Source organism: Macrobrachium rosenbergii, chromosome 23 (assembly GCF_040412425.1).
Source record: "Macrobrachium rosenbergii isolate ZJJX-2024 chromosome 23, ASM4041242v1, whole genome shotgun sequence".
Classification (NCBI taxonomy): domain Eukaryota; kingdom Metazoa; phylum Arthropoda; class Malacostraca; order Decapoda; family Palaemonidae; genus Macrobrachium; species Macrobrachium rosenbergii.
The window spans coordinates 11148669-11161616 of NC_089763.1; the positions used below are offsets into that span (position 1 = coordinate 11148669).

General features: G+C 45.6%; 1 protein-coding gene across 1 annotated transcript in view; it reads right to left on the bottom strand.

The window, feature by feature from the left end:
- Positions 1-11197, bottom strand: part of Atg9 (autophagy-related protein 9) — a 60115-nt gene extending 48918 nt beyond the window's left edge. Inside the window, exon 1 of the mRNA XM_067125242.1 lies at positions 9668-11197. Within this exon, the coding sequence (XP_066981343.1) occupies positions 9668-10297 (630 nt within the window). The 5' untranslated portion in view covers positions 10298-11197. The remainder of the gene's footprint in view (positions 1-9667) is intronic.
- Between the last annotated feature and the right edge of the window lie 1751 nt (positions 11198-12948).

Consider the following 12948-nt stretch of genomic DNA (forward strand, 5'->3'; position numbering starts at 1 on the left):
TGTGTGTGTGTGTGTGTGTGTGTGTGTGTGAGGAAACTTCCTCTGTTACCTCGAAAGGGTCATGGCTGAAGAGGAGAGAAAGGCCGAGGATTAAATGAAACCGCAGGTGTTTGGTTCGATTCTTTCGTTCTCTTGGACGAATGTGGTAGCAAGTCATGAGTGGCCTTTTTTTGCAATTCCGTAGCTACCTGCTCTAATGTCGTCTGAGGGAAAATGCTGGTACTGTCCAGAATGGTGAAAAAAAAAGCAGATCTCTGGGACGGTGTCACTCCTTTAGTGGTGAAAGAACACCAGGTCTCTTTTCCTCAGCATACACAACGAAAAAAGGGCAGCTAACTCCTGTGCCCCACCTTGAACAGCCTTGTCTGCACACGACAGGACTCCGAGCCAGTCTGCTGCAAAGTTCTCTTGGAGGGAAGTACAATCCTCAATTTTCTTGGTTAATGCGCCCACCGTCCATTCAAGGAAACTGAAGATCTTGCGGTCAAGCTCAGAAAATGAAAACATAGTTTTCACTGCATTGAAGGCCGAACAACAAGCAGGGTCAATCAGACTGGAGAAATCCCCGAGAGGAGGCAGAAACTCCCATGGAAGGAGCTTCCCCAGTTGCATAGAATACATAGGCCTACCTCCTTTTGGAAAGCCGAGAAGGAGAACAAAATACAGCTTTGCCCAACTCCCTCTTCTCAGACAGCCAAGAGTCGATCCCCAACAATGCTTTCTTGGAAGAGATAGAGAGGGCCACCTTCGGGCTTCTAGTGGTACTCGAGGACTGATGTAACAGAACAATGATCCTGGGGAAGGAGGCGGCGTGGTGGAGAAATATGTCTACATTTGGCAATGGCCTCCGCTGCTGATCACGAAAAACCTTTCGCTCAGACCAGTCTATGGACAGTCGAAAGCCTGTCAGGGCCAGAGTGGACAGGCCTTGATGGAAAATCCTGCAGTGCGGTAGTCTGAGAAGACTTGGAATAACAGGGAGGAGCCTTGGAAAGTCTATGAAGGAGATACAGGAGAGGTCTGGGAACCATTCCTTCTGTGGCCAAAAGGGGGCCACCAAAGTCATACTTGCATTGCTGTGAGATCAGAATTTCTTGAGATTTCCCTTATCATTCCAAAGGGTGGAAAAGCGTAAAGGTCCAGATTCGAAATCTTGAATCATCGCATCTATTGCCCACGCGAGAGGGTCCAGAACTGGGGAGTAGAACAGAGGTAGACGGTGATTTCAAGATGTTGCAATAGGTCCAGGGTCGGTTGTCCCCCATAATCTTCGAAGGTTGGAGCACACCCGATTGTCCAAAGTCCATTCCGTCAAAAGGGCTTGATTCCGGCAGCTTGATTCATCCGCCAGGACATTGCATTTGCCTTGGATAAACCTTGCGACTAGCACACGGAGAATGAGTGTGTTCCCCTTGATGTCTTATGTAGGCCAAGGCTATGGTGTTGTCTGCATGCACTGCAACCGTCTTGTTGCAGACTTCTGTTGTAAAATAACTGAGACCCAGGTGAATCGCTTTTAACTCTCATAAGTTGATGCGAAGCCGTTTCTCCTTCGGGGACCAAATTTCCTAGATTTCTCAGTTCCCAAGGACAGCTCCCCAACCAGATCCGACGCATCGGAGAAGATGTCTAGGTCGGGGTTCACTGGAAGAAGAGATTTCCCCTCCGTCAATCTTTCTTCCGACTTCCACCACCGCAAGTCCTCCTTTATCTCTGCTGTGATAGGAAAGGAGTAAAGATCTTGATGCACCTTCCGATCCCAGCAGGCTCTCGGGTAAAATTGTAGTGGCCAAATGTGCAGTCTCCCCAGTCTTACAAATTGCTCCAATGAGGCTAGTGTGCCTAAAAGACTCTCATTCACTGAGTTGCTGTCCACGAATGAAGGGCAAGAAAAGAGTCCACCTTCCTTAAACATTCCTCCACTCTCTTGGGGGATGGCAAAGCCTGAAAACTCCCAGAGTCTATCAGAATCCCCAAATAGAGAATTCTCTGAGTGGGAATTAGTTGAGATTTCTGGAGGTTCAATAAAAGTCCTTGAGCCATGCGAATCATCTTCTGTAAGTCCTCCATGCATTGATCCTTCGTGGGAGAGTGAAGTAGCCAATCGTCTAAATAAAGTAGGATCTTTACCCCAGCTAGATGTGGCCAACTTGCTAGGGGAGTGAGTACTCTCGTAAAAACTTGTGGGGCAGTCAAGAGGCTGAAACAAAGAACTCTGAATTGGTAAACTTGGTTCCTAAAGACAAACCTGAGGTATTTCCTTGAATCCTCATGAATCGGGATATGAAAATATGCATCTTGCATGTCTAGGAAGATCATCCAATCCCCGACAGATGGAAGCAAGAACCGATTGTGTTGTTTCCATTTTGAATTTTGTCTTCTCTAAGAAGACATTCAAAGCACTCACGTCTAGCACCAGTCTGCATTCCCCTCAAGACTTGGGCACTATAAAGAGTTGATTGTAAAACCCCATCGACTTGGCATTCCTGACTAATTCTATGGCCTTCTTGCTGATGAGAGAGGAAACCTCCTCTGAGAGGGCCGAATACCTCTCCGAGCCTTCGGAGTAGGCCGTCAATGTGACGGGAATGTTAGTCAAGGGAGGCCTCTCCCTGAGGGGGATAGAAAAACCCTCCATGAGTACTTTGACTACCCACTGGTCCGCCCCTCTTGAACTCCATCTCTCCCAGAAGAGGAACCTCGCACCCACTGGGGCATGGAGGACGGAGGTCTCACTTGTGGGTTGAAGATTTAGTTGATGACTTCTGGATGGCTCGGGGCATGAACCTGACTGATCCTCTGGACCTAGATTGAGATCTGTCTGCCCCCACCAGAAGGGCCTAGAAAGCAGAGGAGAGGAAGTCCTAGTGGGAACTGCGGACCAGTCTCTCTGTCACTTCGTCGACTGTGTCAGGAGATCCTGTGTGGACTTCTTATGAAGGCTAGAAACAATCTCATTAATGGTTGTCTGTGGGAAAGGATGATGTTTATCTAGTGGGGAAAATAAAAGCGCTGACTTTTGGGACAAAATAACAGAAGTAAAGGAAACCCAAAGTTCCCTTTTCTTGAGCACGCCCATTGCGTAAAATGAAGCAATCTCTTGCGAACTGTCCCTGACTGCTTTGTCCGCCCAGGAGAGAAAACCCAGAAGTTCTGACGAGTAATCAGGTGGAAGCAATGGCTCTTGAACTTACTTGGTGAGAACACCTAAACACCAGTCCATGAAACTTAACACTTCAAAAGTCTTAAAAAGACTTTTCAGGAAGTGGTCCATCTCTTGTGTCAAAAAAAAGACCTTCACTGACTGTTGTGCAGATCTATGGCCTACATCAATGAGACCAGAGAAGTCCCCCTGGGAGGAGGCAGCCACTCCCAGGGAAGAAACTCCCTCAGTAGCATACAAAAAGTAGCGAGACCTAGAAAGACATGAGGAAGGGACACTAAAGCAAGCCTTCCTCTGTTCCCTCTTCTTAGAAAGCCAGTTCGCCACTTCACTAAGGGCATCCTTGGATGAAGACGAGAGAACCAACTAGGATAGTCCAGCAGTGTCCGAAGGCTGACTACTCATCATGAAAGATGAAGCCGGGGACAAAGGAGTTACAGACGAGAAGAATTCGGAGAAATTCTGGAGCAAAAACTTCAGAAGTGGCGAGTAAGGAGTCGTTGGGAATCTTGATCTAAATTGTCTTCTTCAGATGAAACCAGAGACAAGGGGGCATCCGATGGAAGTGCCTTAGCAGTGGATGGTCCGTGAAGAAGTTGCAGAATGTTATCCAACTTGCCCTGAAGCAGAGCTAAAGCTGGATCCAAATTAGAAGCAGACTGACAATTCATCGCTGAACTATACAAAGCTGGTATTTGAGGCTTAGAAGCCAATGTCAAAACACTGGTTGGTTCCCCCGAAGCATGGAGCTCTAACACGAGAGGCAGCATCAGGGAAATGGCACTATGAGGAATTGGAGGCTCTAACAGCAGTTCGGCAGCGTCAGGAAATCTGGCCTTAAGCACTGCAGGAAGCTTAGCCGAATCAGGGCGATTAATTGAAGGCAGGAGTTCAGGTAATATACGGCACTCGGCCACTACTGGATGCTTGATGGAATCCAGGTGCTTAAACGAAGAACTTCGTTGTGCACTATAAGTGGGGCGCTTGGGAATCAGAAAGATGCTTCTTAGATGAAGAGGAGCGACTCAAAGCTTGTTCCTGGAATCCAAGAGAGGAGAAACATTTGAGGCTGTCCCACTTACTGCAAGAGGGTTGAGGACTAAGAGGAGGCTCCCTCAACCTTTTGCTGGGAAGTCAAGGAGCTAGATCCTTGGAAGAAGAATGCCTCTTCAAAGGACGAGACTCGTCGGGAAAGCACCATTGGCGCCTGTGGTATGCTGAAGAATCTCCCAAACTATAGCCTGGGGAAAAAGGTGCGTCTTGTCCAATGGGGAGAAGAGGAGGGCCGATCTCTGAGACAGATTGACACCTTTTGATGTAAAAGAACACCAAAGCTCTCTTTTCTGAAGAACACCCATGGCATACAGACTAGCTAACTCCTGCGTACTATCGTGAATGCCCCTGTCAATGCAGAAAAGCACTCCCAAGAGATCCAAAAAGATTTCTTGAGGTAACAAGGAGCAATCTCTAAGCTTGTGTGCTAGTGCACCCACCGCCCAGTCTAGGAAGCTCATCACTTCAAAAACCTTAAAAATATTCTTCAGATGGTGCACTAATTCCGAGGCTGAAAACATAATTTTGGTTGGGGAGAAAGCTGATCTCCTAGCCGAGTTGATAAGGCAGGAGAAGCCTCCCTGAGAGGAGGCAGAGGCACCCAGGGAAGGAGCTTCTACGGTCACATAAAACCAGTAGCTCAATCTGGACAACTTGGAAGGTGGGAAACAAAAAACTGCTTTGCCTTGTTCCCTCTTCTCAGAAAACCACCCTTCTACTTCCTTCAGTGCCTTCTTCTCTGAAGAGGAGAGACCCAAATTTGGTCACCTCCAAGAACTGACTGAGTGGTCTTCCATAAAGAAAGTCAAAGCAGGAGAAGAGGGAGTAGCTGGCGAAAAGAAGCTTGGAAAAGTCACTAGCAGGAACCTCAACAAAGCAGAGTACGCTGATGGAACATCATGGTATGGAACAACCCCTTCCTCAGAAGAAACAGGAGAAAGTGATAAGTCCGCTGTCATCTGAGCTGTAGAAGGAGCATTCTGAAGCAAACTAAGAATATTACCCAGTTTGCTCTGAATTGGGTCAACTGAAGGGAGAACAATGTCCGAGATGACACTACCATGAAGCGGTGGAGGAGCAGGCGCCAATGGGTGCTCGGGGGGCGCTGTAGAGATGGGAGTCAGTGATGAAACCTGATAGCGAATGGGCGCTCATCCCCAAAAGGGAGCTTGGGCGCTTCAATGCTAGTTGCTGGTCACTCGGAAACTGATTGCAAAGATGAAGGTGCTGGATGTGCAACTCCTGATGAATTAGTTCCTTTATTCAACAAAGAACATCTACACCCAAGTTTGTGTGGAGAGAGGTCTCTATGGTACCAGTCTGGGGTGCCCGAGTCTCCTTAATGACCCGGGTACCCAGTGTGGCTCGTGAACGAGCATCCAACACAGTGCCAGCCTTAGAAGTGGACTTCTTAGGCGCAGCAACGGATGTGCAAACAGAGGTCTGCATGCCCTCGGCTGCCGAAACGACAGACCCCGGGGTCAATGACTCGGTTCCCTGGCCTGCGGGCTGGGAAGAGCCAACGAGAGATCCCACAGCCTCCCCTGTGGAAGGAGGCAGTCCCTTAGAAGTCCCAGGGTGGGATTTCTTGGGGAGGGGGGAGAGTCTTCTTCTACTTCGACCGACGAGCCTCGGAAGAAGATGAAGAGGTAGCAGATGACGAAGACAACAAAGATGAAGACGATGACACCTTACGAGACCTCTTCTTCAGCAGAAGACACAGGAGCAGCCAGGGGGCCAGGGTAGCAGGAGCAACCCGGGCAGCGGAGACATCAACAAGAGAGCCAGCAGCAACCAGGCCAGTCAGAGCAGCATGGGAGCCAGGGAAGCCAGGAGTTGAGACATGAGCGGCTGGCACAGGCAAGGCAGGTACAGGAGTCAGGCCGGGCCGAGAGCCAGGTAAGCCAGGAGCCAGGACTGGAGTGGGGAACGACAGACGTGGGCAACAGCAGGAAAAGCAGGAGCAGGGACATTGAGATAGTGCACGGTTGAAGTCACCATACTGGAGGGGCCTGGCAGGGATAGGAGGGCCAGGAAGCCAGGTGGCAGTGGCACAGCGTGGTGGGAAGCGGGCACTGCTGTTACTTGGGTACCCAGGTGAGGGGTGAACAGTCACCGGCATCTTGGCAGTGGCAGTCATGGTTCGTGGGTCACCACTGGCGAGCTAGGCAGGTGAGACAACAGGTCCTCTAGAGATGGGACGCCAGGCAGACCCAGGTGGAGCCAGGTAGAAGCTAGGTCTGGAGCCTGCCCCCTGAGAGAAGTCTCTACTGCCATACCTGAAGATAAAGCTGGGTCAATGAAGGGAGACTCCACTCGCTCCGAGGAGAGGACCTTGAGATGATGTCCTGATCGTCCGCTCCCCCACGGCCTTCAACACCTGATGAAGCGATTGACGAAGACGAAGGGGAGTTCTCACCTGAAGGAGAGGCAGCAAGAAGGGGAAGCTTGCCAGGAGGGAGAAACAATCCCAGCGGGTCAGTCACCAAGGGAGTCATCGGGGGTGTGTAACCCTCGGATGGTGCCTTGGCAGGCTTCCTTCAGTATTGTCTCCTCCTCTCAAGCTTCACCTACTGCTCGGCAGACCAGGAACAGCACTCAGAACAAGGTGAAGTACGTGAAAACGCATGCCCCCTGCTAGAAGAGCAAAGGGCCTGTAGGTCCATGTCAGTACTAGAACGAAAGCTATTACACTTCTTACCGCCCACCCAAAAATGGGTTTCACCATAAAAGTACAAGAAAAAATCCCACGGGAAAAGGCAGCTCAACTGAAGTCCGGGAGTAGAGTAAAGAAAACACATCTACACCCAATGACAGCTGAAAGCAAATTGTAATGTTTACATCCAGGCAGGTTGGACTCCTGCCTCCTGGATGGTAGTCAACTGCCTAACCACCTTGTTCAAAGTTCAACAGCTGTTTCCAGCTTCGATGAAAGTAATTCCTAATGTAAAGGACCGACAGTGTGTATATGATGTTGAAACAAATATGATTTTCATGTGTTTAAGTGTGTTTTATGTTTCTGAAATTCACCTTGGTTGCAAATTGGTTGGCTAAGCCTAGTTTTCGAGGTACTGGCCCTCCTTATATCCTACAATTTGGGTGACCATAGAGGGAAACTAAAGTTTTGTGTAGGGGATAATACAAAAAGTTAAATACTGTACACAGATGTCTTCTATGCCCATGATACTTCTACAAGTTCTGACTGTGATCAAGATAAGGCTAAATGAATGTTTTTTATAGTGACAATACGCACTAGGTAAGACCTAGTAACCTAGGTAAAGTTTGGTTAGTTCCCAACCCTATTATTTTTATTTATGTATGCTTTACATTAGTTTTGGTGAGGGGTCCAAGGGGCAAAGCCCTGACTAGGAAAGGCCCTGGTGCCCTAGGTTGGATTAGGCATAGGTAAGAACCCAGCCCCTAAGTTTGGTTAGGTTGGGGAGTCTAGGTTAAGCCCTCTTGGCCAGGTAAGGACCCAGCCTCTATGTTGGGTTACTTAGTCCATCCCTGTACTGTGTCACTTATGTTGTGTTTCCTCCACCCATAAGCCCTACTCTCCCACTCTGGTCCCCTGAATTATAGGATTAGTGTTCTCACAATTTGCAGACAGTGATTTGTTGATTTCTCTATGGAACATATATACACATTATTTTGCGGAACATTTGCCTATTCAAGGTATTTTCACTGAGAAATATTCACTATTTACTGTATTTTCATATAATTTTCATGACTAAATGCACTTTTTGTGATAAAACTATTAAAATACCAGGTATAAGCATTTTTAGAGGAGTTTTTTTTGTGTTTGAACTATCAAAATAGGCAGTTCTAAGGATTTTTAGAGGGGGTTTAAGTATTTGCGGATTTTAGCTATTCGCAGGGGGTTGTGGTACACATCACCCATGAATACCGGGGGTCTACTGTATCTCTAAAATTACCCATTTGCTAACAAAATGAACATCAGAAATGTTCAAAGTATAAATGGCAACATAGGAAATTGCATTTTCAACTCAGGAATCCAAAAATGGTTAGAAGTAAAATTTTACTACATTGCAAAAGAATTTAAGGTAAAGCAGGTTATTACTGCTGCCTGGTTCCTACCAGTTTGCTGACCAGAAATTTTAGCCCTTTTTATTGGTTAATATTCTTGTCTTTAAACTGGTAGTTAAAAACTGGCGTGGCATGGTAGTAGTCTCCTGTTTTACCAATTTTAGTAAGATTTTCTGGTAATTCTATATATTAGCTCCGTGCCTGTTTTGACCTTTTCAACTGGTTTTTTCTACACTTTTAGGGGTTCTGATACTGGCGGTGCATCTGTTTGTTGTCGGCCAAATGGAATGTCCCTTCGCCGTGTTCAGTTATTGCACTTGCCGGATGGGATACGAACCTTTCGAAACAGAAGTACCCGTGCTCTGTCTTGTGAACGTCGCGTATGGAAACCCCTTGTTGGATGGACTTCAATTAATTTAATTAGACTCGAGCACCCAAAAATGAAAGGTAAATTCATAATTAGCAACCAAAAACCTGTAGAAAAAGTCAAGTTATAGTGCTGTTGGCGACACGGAGCTACCCTACAGTTCTACCGATTTTCCTATGAAACATATGAAGACTTAAGAACAAAGCAAAACATTCCAATATTGAGACCTAATAGATATTGAAGTAAAAATTACCCTACATTCCTGTCATGGCATAACTTTGTAAACAAAACTGGCAGCAAAGCATGGAGGTCTTGTCAAAAGTGACAAGAAATGTTAAAACTACAGGGTAACTCTGCACGGACTGCCATGTTGTTGTTATGGAATGGTTCCGCGCATAAGCAGGTCACTAGGGAGCTCTATGTTCAAGAAGGGGCTGGCTAAGGAAACCTATAAAAGGAACTATGCTAACCTAACATACCCTAACCTAACCTAGCACGCTGTGTTACTTAGCCAGGAGGCTCCGCCCTCTCGGACCCCTTGGTGAAGGGAACTCCACTTTTTACCAAAACCTCCCCTACAACCTACACATGCATGATATCCTTGCATTCCAGGATGGCCACCATACAAAAATATATGGGTAGATTACAGTTTAGGTATGCTGGGCCAAAAATAACTCATTCTGCGGTGCCGAGATCCCTCCGCCAAGGTAAGTAGTTCCACCCAAACAGCTGACGACCAACGACCCGAAATGCCCCGCGACCTTCCTCAGTCTCTCCCGGGTTCAAATATATTAGTTCTGATGTTAATTACAAGTTAATTACAGTCGACCACCAAAAAGTAACAGTAAATTGTTATTAAGTAACCAAAATACTACAGGAAAAGTAAATTTCCAAGGTACATAATACCCAATGCAGAGCAACCCCATATTTCTACCCACAATATGCACAAACCCTCCTACAGAGCCAGTTTAATCTTACCACATAATTTTTCATAACTTTGTCAAATAGGCTAAAACAGTCCATCATGAGCAGCCTACCTGTACTTCCATGAGGCGTTGTTGTACTTCTTCCCAAGTAATGTTGCCCAGATCGCTGTCATGTATCCCTAGAGCATTATTGAAGAACAGCTTGACTTCCCAAAAATGGCAGAATGTAAATATCACATATACAATGCGCACCAGCCAAATAATGGACGCTATTACAATTATAAACACCAGTAAAGGTGTGAAATGTTTAAGGACATCATCATGACTTCGAAAAACATCACTGATGTGGATCTTCGAAGTGAAGTTCAATTCTGGTGCGTTCGGGGGAGCTTTGTCCCTGAAGAGTATGTCATAATCAATGCAGGTAAACAACACAGTGGAGAACACAATCACAAATGCGTACTGGCCCAGTTCCGAGATGTATTGCAACACCATGCACAACAGGCCATAATTTTGGTGGTAATGGTAGACCCGTTGGAAAAATGTGTCCAAATCCTCTATGTGGTTCCAACGTGACTTACAAGACTTGGGAACCACATGGAACACCATGCTAGAGTGCGTATCAGGGGAGAGATCATCTTCCCTCTCCCTGTCCGTGTTAACACTGTGGGAGTCTTGGTCAACCCCAGTGGTGTCATTTCCACCTAGGGGCTGATAATTTGTCTGAAAATTCTGAGACATTTTAAGTATGCAACGTTCCAACTAGGCTACATTAATCCACTTCGTCCACTATGGTGTCCATATAACTGACAGGCTAGTGCATTTTCGTCCGGGATTCCGGAAGAGGCCTAAGACTGAGCGTCCACACAAAGGTAGCCCTAGTTTAGGCTAGCCTGCGGTCGGTTCGGTCAACCTGGGGCTGGGCTAATTCTCCCACATCGTCCGTCAAACGATCACCCGTCTTCTCGATGCAACACCTCTGCTAATTATTACGGTGAACATGAACCACAAATTAAATACGTGAACCATCAGTCACTTTTAATTTGCCTCATTCTTCGTCGTCGCTTCTTCCCACGATCAGCTGATTGGCCAAAACAACGAAGAGACAACGTCGTCGAATATTCTCTCTCCTCTCGTTGACTCCCTGCCTACGCCTAAGCAGCCTCAGTCCACATCCTTTTTCTTCTCACATCTTGGCACACATCACCGTCTAACCGAGACAGGTACCTTCACACGATCGCCATCCTACATCGAAGAAACTACGTCTAACTATCGCACGCATTGCGACTCATTCTTCAACCCTCGCTCGTACCAACCGAGAGCCCCTCTGGCGAGCCTTACTTTACTCGGAATAAATACGCATCGTGTTTTGGATACGAGCTGGGATTCTTTGTTCTTTATTTACGTTTATTTTCTAACCGTGGTGATCATTTTCAATTCGACAACGGATGTGGTTGAAAACGTTACATGTAAAATTTTCCATAACTATAATTATCTATTATTTGTTCTAGTTCCTCGAAACAGAAATTATGAGTGAATTTTTTCCTTCCAAGGTTCATCAGCTCACTTCTTTGCCTAACCCGGATCTAACTTTCGAAATGTTACAGAAAGGTTTGTCATAATTATTCTACAACCAACATTCTGGAGAAAAAAAATAAATGAATCAGCGTCACCAACTCAGGCATTGTCGATTACGAAAATGACTGATAAAGAAAAAACAAGAAAAAATCACAATTATTACGAAAAGTAAAAAAAAATATTCCGAAAAGCTATTTTAACTGTATGGCATTAAATAAATTCCTAAGGTGCATTTCATGTTGATACAAGACGACTCATTAAATGAAGAAATATGAGAGATGGGAAATAATTTCAGTTAGTCTCAGGCTGGAATGACGAGGCATTTTTGAAGTCTAAAATCGTTGCTATCTCAGATGAAAGGGAACGAACCCCCCACTTTACCTCCGACGGGCGCGGTTGTTGTTCCAAACGAAGGGTTTAAAGTCTTGCTTCAAGTGACAAAATAGGGATGCTTCCGACGTCACGAAGCTAACTTCACTTACCTAATCCAAACACCGAACAAAAGTCGTTATTTTCTGTTGCTAATTTCTTGTAAACGGGCGTATCTCAATTTATTGAGAAAATTGTCTTTGTTAAAATGACAACCAAGCCGCCTAATCTGATTAATTACAATTGAGGTCTTCGTTCCTTCACACAAATTATTAATTAAATATAAAATTATGTATCTGTTGACAGAAGAGTTGAACGAACATGTGGGATAGTGTGACACGCTTTCCATTCCCCGGTAATACCACACCTGAGACTAAAAACTAAAGATTAAGAGATAATTACTGTATTATCATTTTATTTTGAAATATGTTCATTTCTTCAAAGCTATATCTGGTATTGTTAGGAAACAATTATCCATTCAAGAAGCAAAATAGAAAAAGAAATTGAGACAGGTGTTGGATGCAGGAAAACCTATTCTGTAGTAGGATGTGACCTCGAATAGCCTACCCCAAGCGGGAGAATTATTGGTCATTTGGCCTGTTGTTGTTGTCCCGGATTTCTTGTTTTTGACCATGGACTAAGCTGGCCAGCTGCCAGCACGGGGTCTTGAACCACTCGACTCCCTCGCCGTAAGCCGTACGGGAAATTTAGGCAGAAATGCTTCTGTTACTTAGTTATGGACATTATTCATTCAGTTTCTTTTATAATTTGGGTTTGGCAAACCTTTTTTTCCATCTTTTCGTTGATCCTACATATAAGCTGAGTGTCCTTGAAAAGTATAAAAAAGACCCAGCCTCATCCTCATGGCAGCACGGGCTCTTGCAGTGCGAGTTGCCCTTACAAACAAGTGACAGACCGCTGAGTGAGGCCTCCAGAAATAAACAGAGGCTGGTGATGATAATGAAGGAAATGGCAGTTGCCATGGGAACTGCTTATCTATATGAAAGTTCGAAGTTCGATTAACGATTTTATTGGTACCATAAATGGGCCCATGGTCCTTTTCGAGTTCTATGGATCTAGATTTCTACTAAAACCATATCCATCGATCTACTCACCAAACAAGAGCTCGACCTAGCGGCATCATTACCAACTGGATTATATATGTTATAGGAAGCATGTATCACAACCACTGGTGGGTCTACAGCTTCCGGCAATAGTTTAACATTTTTTTTTAATAACTATAGTATTTCCACACCTTCTTGGCAGGGCAAAGGTGGTGAGTGGCGCTGCTGTATCAAAAGTTCGCAACCACTTTGTTAAGTGTTTTAATGCACTACAGACCACAAACATGAAAAAATAATCACTGCGTTTTCTGTTATCTCTCTCTCTCTCTCTCTCTCTCTCTCTCTCTCTCTCTCTCTCTCTCTCTCTCTCTCTCTCTCTCA